General features: G+C 36.0%; 2 protein-coding genes and 1 long non-coding RNA gene across 5 annotated transcripts in view; 2 read left to right on the forward strand and 1 right to left on the reverse strand.

Moving 5' to 3' along the window:
* For (cGMP-dependent protein kinase for) overlaps nt 1-4565 on the forward strand; it is a 40069-nt gene extending 35504 nt beyond the window's left edge. For all 3 annotated transcript variants that reach the window (XM_077411284.1, XM_077411286.1, XM_077411285.1), the window contains 7 exons: nt 156-219; nt 314-486; nt 707-853; nt 1326-1772; nt 1934-2233; nt 2387-2449; nt 2523-4565. In XM_077411284.1, the coding sequence (XP_077267410.1) occupies nt 156-219; nt 314-486; nt 707-853; nt 1326-1772; nt 1934-2233; nt 2387-2449; nt 2523-2688 (1360 nt within the window). In that variant the 3' untranslated portion in view covers nt 2689-4565. The remainder of the gene's footprint in view (nt 1-155; nt 220-313; nt 487-706; nt 854-1325; nt 1773-1933; nt 2234-2386; nt 2450-2522) is intronic.
* A 1046-nt stretch (nt 4566-5611) lies between these two features.
* On the reverse strand, nt 5612-6639 carry LOC143900214 (uncharacterized). The gene is made up of 3 exons (XR_013257734.1): nt 6291-6639; nt 5863-6091; nt 5612-5784 (listed from the first exon to the last, which is right to left on the reverse strand). It is a non-coding gene; the product is annotated as an uncharacterized LOC143900214 (long non-coding RNA).
* A 173-nt stretch (nt 6640-6812) lies between these two features.
* Ago3 (Argonaute 3) overlaps nt 6813-8987 on the forward strand; it is a 10253-nt gene continuing 8078 nt past the window's right edge. The window contains exon 1 of the mRNA XM_077411282.1: nt 6813-7102. The gene's annotated coding sequence lies outside the window, so the exon portion shown is untranslated. The remainder of the gene's footprint in view (nt 7103-8987) is intronic.

Here is an 8987-nt window from a genome sequence, read left to right on the forward strand (position 1 = left end):
CTACGATTGGAAGTTATAATATTTTTCGTCAAGAGAAATGATAGGCTTTGTGTGTGGTAACCTGTTATGAGAGAGAATCTTCTAATAAAAACTTGTAATTGAAATAGTTTGAGGTTGTATACTTTTAGAATTGACGCCATAATTTTACGTTTCAGCGTGCCAATTTTCAAAAACCTGCCTGAGGAAACTCTAATCAAAATTTCGGACGTTTTAGAGGAGGTACGAGTTGATTCTCTTGGCAAAACATATCTTTTGCTACATATACTTTTGCTATATCTGGATTATATAATTGTAATTTATTTCATATTCACAGACGTTTTACAACAATGGGGATTATATAATAAGACAAGGAGCAAGGGGGGACACATTCTTCATCATCAGTAGGGGACAAGTACGCGTAACAATAAAGCAGCCCGATACAACGGAGGAGAAGTATATTAGAACTTTAAGAAAGGGCGACTTCTTCGGCGAAAAGGCTTTACAAGGGTGAGCATAATTAATGCTATTATTTTTAACTTTTATGTAATAGTTTTCCTTATTGTGAAAAAATTGAAATCCCATGTCATTTGTGTACTGTCTTTTGTTGCAGTAAATTTAGCTTGTGTCAAGTTTATACTATTGTTTTTCAATAAAATATTAAAAATTTGCACTCTATAAATTCAGCAAGATTAACACAAATATATGCTAATTTATTTCACTGTTATAGGGATGATCTCAGAACGGCTAATATTATCGCTGATGATCCAGAAGGAGTGAGCTGTTTGGTAATAGACCGCGAAACGTTTAATCAATTAATCTCATCCTTGGACGAAATTCGAACGCGATACAGGGACGAGTTGGTGGAACGTAGGAGGTGACTATATATTTTGTTAACTATATCAAAATTAGAATCATATACATCGAGGCTCCGTACGGAACTGCCTGATACTCCGGAATTCGGGGTTCGCCCCTCCGGTTTACGCTGTTGCCGATACTCGGCCTCTTAACTTCTATATAGGAATACTATCAGATTATACTCATTATTATATGTCATAATTATGTTCCACGCTTAGCATTAGGATGGGACAATAAACTGTACATTCCAAGTAAGTTGATTAATAAAAATAAAAATAGATAAATATAAATAGTAAAAACATAAATAGATATATCAGTTTACTGTTAATGTCGATAAAAAATTATATCGATATTATCAGTAAATTGAATTGAAAAAAAAAAGCAACGAGGAGAATAAACTTATTTGCAATTTGTAAATGTATTTAACTTTTTATAACAGACCCCTAATTCGTACTGATCAAAAGTATATTCAAATCTTGCGATTTCTTTAGATTAAACGAAGAATTCCGAGATGTACGGTTACAAGACCTTCGGACTATTGCGACTCTCGGTGTGGGTGGTTTCGGAAGAGTTGAATTAGTTCAAATTGCCGGAGACAGCACACGATCCTTCGCTCTGAAACAAATGAAGAAGGCTCAGATTGTCGAGACGCGACAGCAACAGCACATTATGTCAGAAAAGAGGATCATGAGCGAAGCGGATTGCGATTTTGTAGTCAAACTTTTCAAGACTTTTAAAGATCGAAAGTACCTCTACATGCTGATGGAAGCTTGCTTGGGTGGCGAGTTATGGACCGTTCTCAGGGACAAGGGACATTTCGACGATGGTACTACGCGCTTTTATACTGCATGCGTTGTGGAAGCATTCGATTATCTGCACTCCAGAAACATCATCTATAGAGATCTTAAACCGGAAAACTTACTTTTGGATAATCAAGGGTAAGAATACATTCATCTGTGTAATAATGATGTATTATTTCAGAAAAATTAAGGAATTTTTATGGACGTATTAAGATATTATTATTTTCAATACATCGAAAAACAGATGCTCCGTAGTACTTAGCAGATGGATTTAAATTTCATTGTGTTATTTTTTTTAGATATGTCAAACTTGTGGATTTCGGTTTTGCCAAACGGTTGGATAACGGAAGGAAGACGTGGACTTTTTGTGGTACACCAGAATACGTGGCACCGGAAGTCATTCTAAATAAAGGTCATGACATAAGCGCCGATTATTGGTCCCTTGGCGTTCTCATGTTCGAATTACTTACGGGTACGCCTCCTTTTACCGGCGCTGATCCAATGAAGACGTATAACATTATCTTAAAAGGAATCGACGCCATAGAATTTCCCAGATCCATCACGCGTAACGCAATGGCGCTCATCAAAAAGCTTTGCAGGTAAATTATGATACGCTCTTTTACGTATTAGAATATTTCATATATATTCTTGGGTAAATATTTATAGCATAACAACATGTTTGTTGACTGCAATACGAATGTTAAACATTCAAATTTCTCGAACAATAAACAAATTGCTCTGTGTGCTTTCAGGGATAATCCGGCAGAACGTCTTGGATATCAAAGAGGCGGCATCAGTGAAATACAGAAACACAAGTAAATATATTTCTTAGCATTTTAAGGATATAAAAGAATATCATAACGATTTATTTTTATGAATCCATTACAGATGGTTCGATGGCTTTAATTGGGAAGGTCTGAAAACGAGGACTCTGGAGCCCCCAATACTACCCCGAGTTCAAGGCTCTACAGACACTGCGAATTTCGACGCTTATCCAGCTGATTCCGATCCACCGCCACCCGACGATATTTCCGGTTGGGATAATGACTTTTAACGCAAAAAGTTTAAGGGACTTCTATTTAATATTCGCGTTTTTATTAGCAGGAAATTGTAATAGGACGTAACGATCTCTCGATCATACGAGATAATTGGCGACACCTGCATTTATTTATACTTCTCTCATACTACGTGATATACAGATTACAGTCGCATGTTATCATATTTTTACATTTTTTGTCATATCTCGCAGTATAATCGTGATTCGAACGAAGGAAACTGCACTGTGATAAAATTTAGAATTTTTATGAATTTCGGATGATATTAGCAAAAATTTAAAGAGAAAGCTTTAGTGCTGCGAATCTTGTATTTATGTCGCGTCTAGCGGGCTCTAGAAATATCTTCTCCAGTGTTACACATTGTAATAGGATACGTATGCAAGTGTCAAGTGCCATTATTACCTCGAAGAGGTAAATTCATACATGTCATACTTGTGCTCAGAAACGCGGTCACGCGCAAGAAACAGTCAGCTCAAGTCCAAGGGACCTCTTGCCATCCATTTAGCTTGTCAGAATGTGCATGTAGCTCGATCGGTCAGATGTTAAATTTTTTATGGCAAGTTCATTGTTGTTTGATTTACTTTTTAGAGTTTATTGTAATAATTATATTTTAATTAATTATAAATAACATGACTATTGTAAATAATGAATTATAAATATCATATAAATTTTAAATGTGGATTGTATATTATGCAATATACATAAACCAATACTACCTTTTGAACAAACAAAGTTTTATTAATAACAATTGCAGGTGTGGTTCCAAGAACCAACCAATTTCGTTTTCTTCAGTGACTTGTATCATTTAGTCACTCTTCTAATAGTAAATGATAAAAAAAGAGGGAAAGAAATTATATAATTATTTTATTATACTTGCGAAAAGCGTTATCTCATATTATGAATAATATAGCAAAATAATTGAGAATAAGATTCAAATATATGGCGTACTGTATCTTATTATTTGAAAAAATTAACTTGGCTGGTTCTTTCTCTTTTAGCCAGACCTCCAATTGTACCGCATATACATAAATGCGTTTATTAACACTTTGTCTATACATATAAAGTTCTCATATTTCGAAGAATGGCGAATGAAAGGTGAAAATACTATGAACAATGTTTCAACACTTTAATAAAATTACGAAAATTTAATATCGTTATTTCTCTAGCACTTAAGTAGTTGTGTAACAAATTATTTTTCTTAAAACGTGCGAAAAAGAAAACAGCATAAGTGCAATTATATAAAAATTTCTTTATGTTTCTTAGATGAGAAAAAAATTAAGTTTGAAAAGTAATTATTCGCGAAAGAGAAAAAAACGCTATTTATACTAATAATGATAGAAAAGAAAAGTGTATATAATAATAAAAAAAGATGATAAAATGAATGAATAAAATCAGTCAAATGGGAAATAATTGATTTGTCTATGGACAAACTATGTAATTCAATTCAAAATTTAATCGCTTCATTGCGTATTATCCGTGCTTTAGACTCGTATAGGATTAAATTTAACAGAAGATCAACTTTATTATAACAAATCACGTAGTCACATAATGCTAATTACAGCGCTGATCTGTATACGAGACGTTTTAATACAGTCGATTCTCGAACAGTAACCAAAGAAAAAGAAACAAACTTGATCATCAAAATAAACAAATATTGACGTTTTCGGTCATCAGGCGAGTTTATATGCCTAATAATGGTTTTATGAATTTTATACATTTCGCCTTTATGTGTTTTTGAACCACACGCCGATTACTATCCATCAGTTTTGAAACGTATAGATTGTGCTAAAGCTGGAAATGTAATATGATATAAAATTAATGATCAATTTAATATTATATATGATACTAATAAACATCTTACAAGTTTATAAGAAAATTGCGAAAAATATCCTGATCTAAGATTTAAACCCAGACCTTCCTACTAATATAAGTATCAATTGACGACAATATTCATATCAATATTTATTTATTCTGTGTTATACGTATAGTGTTAATAATCCTCTCATTGGTTAATAACTGGTTCTAATTCAAATGAAAACATTTAAATTAATTTTTTTATAATAATTATAGATTACGTTTACACGTCACTAATCGGGTTTAATAACATCCATAGTTATAACTTTTCTGTCATACGAAGATCTCCCTTGCATTCACGTCAGAAATTTTCAATAAAACATTTAATTTCAAAGATTTGCAAAAATGCCATGACATAACAAACCCGTTATTAATGTTGCAATGACTATTCTTGTAGAATTTTCGGACATCACTTTTGCAACGATACGTTATCTAATACTTGGACGTAGTTTGGCAGTAAATAAGTAAAAAAATATCAAAATGCATGGAGTGCTCATAACTATTCAGTTAAATATAATAGACAAGAAATATTTCCTCTCACAAGACAAAAAATAAGTCTTAACATGCTAGATCAATCGATAAACATTACTCCATTTCCTCTGAAGGTAATAATAATGAATCAAATAATTTTTTTTAAATAACTTTACATTTGATTCTACTTGTCAAGCCGACGACACTTGGTTTGGTTTAATACTAAATTCGAATAAATGGGAACAAATTAAACAACTTCAATCAAGGAACAAGAGATCTAATCACATGTGATCGCACACATTTTTGTTCAAGACGATGTAAACACATCCCCCGAGAGAAGACGTTTTATCAAAAGCAATTGTAAGATAAAACACGCGATAACGTTTTCAAAAGGTTTGTTGATACAGAATTATCATCTGTCATTGATAAGCTGTTATATATAAGTGTCAAAACTCAAGATAGTGGTCAAATTCATTTTTCAGCGTTCTTTAAATGGAAAAAAGCAAAAATGGGCTGGCGAAAAAGCAATTGCAAAACGATGTTGAAATTTACAAGAAAGAATGGTGAAAGAAAATTTATGTTTCGGAGACGTTGAAGTATCAGTAATAAAATAGCTTTATTAAATGAACAAGCAATGTTTCGACGCGCGAAAATAGATATAGAAAAACGATATAACAATTTTGTATAGCAACTTGTCAGCAACTTGTTGGCAACTTATGCTGCGGTCTAAAATCGTCTGATTCAAAATTCGAGCTGTGGCTGTCACGTTGCTGTAATAATTCACAAGATCACACAATGCTGTCATATATTGCTAGCAACGCGAAGTAAATTTGATGCTGTTCTCTTACCGACAAATTGCTGGCAATACATATATCCAACGTTGCCTGCGCGTTGCTTCAAATAATATTACTCGAAATCAATCGAAGCAAATGTACGGCAAGTTGCCAGCATCCATAAGCAATCACAGATTTGCGCAATTTTGCTCAGGCACGATTTGCTATCTGGGAATTTTCGTTGCCTTTCATAATCTCCTTGTATAATCCTCTCCTTATTCCTCCTTGTTTTGATCTGTAACCTCTGAACAGGCATAGATTTAGAATGTTATCAATGTCATACGTTACAATGTTATTCGTTTAATGTTTTTTAAATCACGCTTCATAACTCTTCATACAAAATATAAACAATTCTATGTAAAAACTTTGTTCAATTTATCTATTTTGGCTAAATGCGTAGCGCAAGAATAATTAATTTAATTACAATTATCTGAATTACTCACCAATCTTTTCAATTGCACTTCAAAAATCTTCATATGAAATACAAACAATTTCATATGTCTAAAAAAAAAAACGTTTATTTTTTTTCCGGCCAATATCGATGGTCCTTTGTTGAATCCAAATCCAAAGTCGTATGAGAGTCGGATGACGCAATTAATACTAAATCAAGTACGAATTGCGAGGTAGTGTCACCGACTTAATTCTCCGAGCGTAACGTATCGCTGCGTGTCCGCAGTGTTGAAGTCGCGTCGAGTCCGTATTTGCGCCACATGCCATATTGCCATATTCACGAGACATCCGAGCTCGAGAAGTAAGACGAAGATCGACCAATTACCGTGAAGCGTGAAGGACCGTCATGCATTGCGTTCTCCCCCCGGCTACGCGCGGTGCGCGGTGACCAATCAGCCAGTCGCGTTGCTGACGGTGCGGTGCTTAGCGCAGAGCGATTGGTCGCCTCTTGCCGTGTCCCAAGTCGTCCAAGAGGGAAGGCTTATTTTGCCCATAGCGTGGTTGCCAGTTGCCTTGCCACTGTTGCCAGTTTTGCCATTCTTGCCTTGCCTCGTGCCTCGTATCGCGAATCGCGAATCGTGATCACAGTCTGCCGGATTCTCACTATAATCTCACTCTCACTATTCTCAGATTTCTCAGTTCAGTCGGCCCAGTTGGCTCGGTTGGGTGTGGTGTGTCTTTGAAGGTTCGTCGTAAGGCAGAATCATCGCAAAGGGGAAGATTTGTGCGGGACGGTCGAATGGTCTCGGTATACAGTCAGTAATAAGTACTGAACCGGACATTCCGGACAAGCCTGACGAAGAATGTAAGTGACAAACCGTTCGGTACTGCGTCGGCGTTCTCCTCGCGAACTCGCGCGCAAGGTTAACGATATAACGATCCACCATGTTCGGCATGTTCGATATGAGATTTTTATCGCGAACAGTAGCCCGGGATCCTCGTCGTCGATCTCTCCCGTGAGAACCGGTAATTTCGTGATCTTTCGCGACGAGAGGGGGGGAGGGGGAACCACCACGGGCACGGGCGGTTCGATTCGATCTCGCGCGTTCGTTAATTCGTTATCGTCACGAGTCTGTCGACCTTTCTCAAGGGTCTCTGAACTCTGAGGAGGGAAAACGTCGAGGTACGGACGATGTAGGCATTTATTTGTTTCGGCGATCGTACACGTTTTTGTACCCTTGGATCGAAGAGATTCGATAGAGCGTGCTTTCGCCCCCTCGCAACGACGCAGAGATGCGCTCGAATCCGCGTGGTCGTACCACGTACCACCTACGCGCGGAAACAAAATCAACCAGTTACGTTGTTGTGGAATAGAGGACACATTGGGCCTTTGTTCTTTTCAGCCGAACTTCCGCAGAGTTCGTCTTTCCTCCTTTTCTTTTCACGTTGGGAGAGAAAAAGAGAAAAGCACCGTGTCACGTGTGTAAGGTCAGCTAAAAAGAATCAGGCCCATTACCAATAGTGTGTTACGGATGTTTGAAGCATGGCGGTCGACCGCGGTCTTGAGATTAGAGGGCGATTGGTTCTTCACGCTTGTATACGACCGCGCACGAAGAAATCGCTCGGTCAAATTTCTGAGAAAAGACACCAATATCGCGTTTTTCGTATTATTAAGGAAGATACACCCTAAGAACAAAAAAAAAAAACGGAAACATCGACCGTTACCAACGAAACTTCCAGTTGGTTTCTGGTTTTTTTGTTAACTCGACGACACGTGGGAACGTGATCTCGTCAATAATAAAAAAGTTCACGCGCGGAATGGATGGAATCTGCTTTTTTTTTTTTACTCGACACGTGCGAACGTGATCTCGTCAATAATAAAGAACAATGGAACGCGAAAAGGGAAAAGTTTTACGTGAAATTACATGATCGATCCCCAAGGAATGAATTTGCTTGTTTTTCACGCCGTGAAATTATGTATACTAATTTTAAAAGCCATTACTTTTGTAAAGGATTCCAAAAACGATTTTTTTTTACGTAAAAAAAAAAGAATATATACTTGCACTTTTCCTTTTACATTTTTTTGTGTTTTGTGTTTCGGTTAACTTGTATAGTTTAGGCTTAACCTAAAGTTTAAAATAAAAATTGCGTTTTTTCAATTCATCCCCAGATAGCTAAGCGTGATAGAGCATATTGAGCAAACTAATGCGTTGCATGTGTTTTCATATATTTGCTGTAAATTTGCTGACATCGAAATAGAACACGTTACAAATACAGCTACATGACTACATGCAATTCTTATACGTGCGATCAGTTGACGCAATTCGGTCTTCAACCGACTTTTACCTAACAGTATATTTTGATAGATCATGGCATACTTTCTTTGTAAACTTTTTGAATTTTTGCAATATCTTCAAAATTGAAGAAAATATAGTACACGAAAATGTGCGTGACGTCATAATGTTGTTGCGAAATCTTTTGAAGTTGCCGTCATCAAAGAAACTTTAGAAAGCTATAACTTTCTCAAATTTGGGTTTTTTTTTTTTAAATTTAAAAAGTACTAAAAATCGGCTTAGATTCTCTACATTAATTATGGATACCGCTTAATAAAAAAATTTTACTTGAGAACCCAATTTCAAGAGCAAACGGTCCGCAATATTGGTACGTTGTGTTGTCTGCAACACATGTCGTGCTATCACAAATCCCTCACAAATTGATGCTGTTACGTTACAATCAATTTGCTGTTAATA

The sequence above is a fragment of the Temnothorax americanus genome, unplaced genomic scaffold (assembly GCF_048541705.1).
Source record: "Temnothorax americanus isolate GAGA-0224 unplaced genomic scaffold, ASM4854170v1 Scaffold3, whole genome shotgun sequence".
Classification (NCBI taxonomy): domain Eukaryota; kingdom Metazoa; phylum Arthropoda; class Insecta; order Hymenoptera; family Formicidae; genus Temnothorax; species Temnothorax americanus.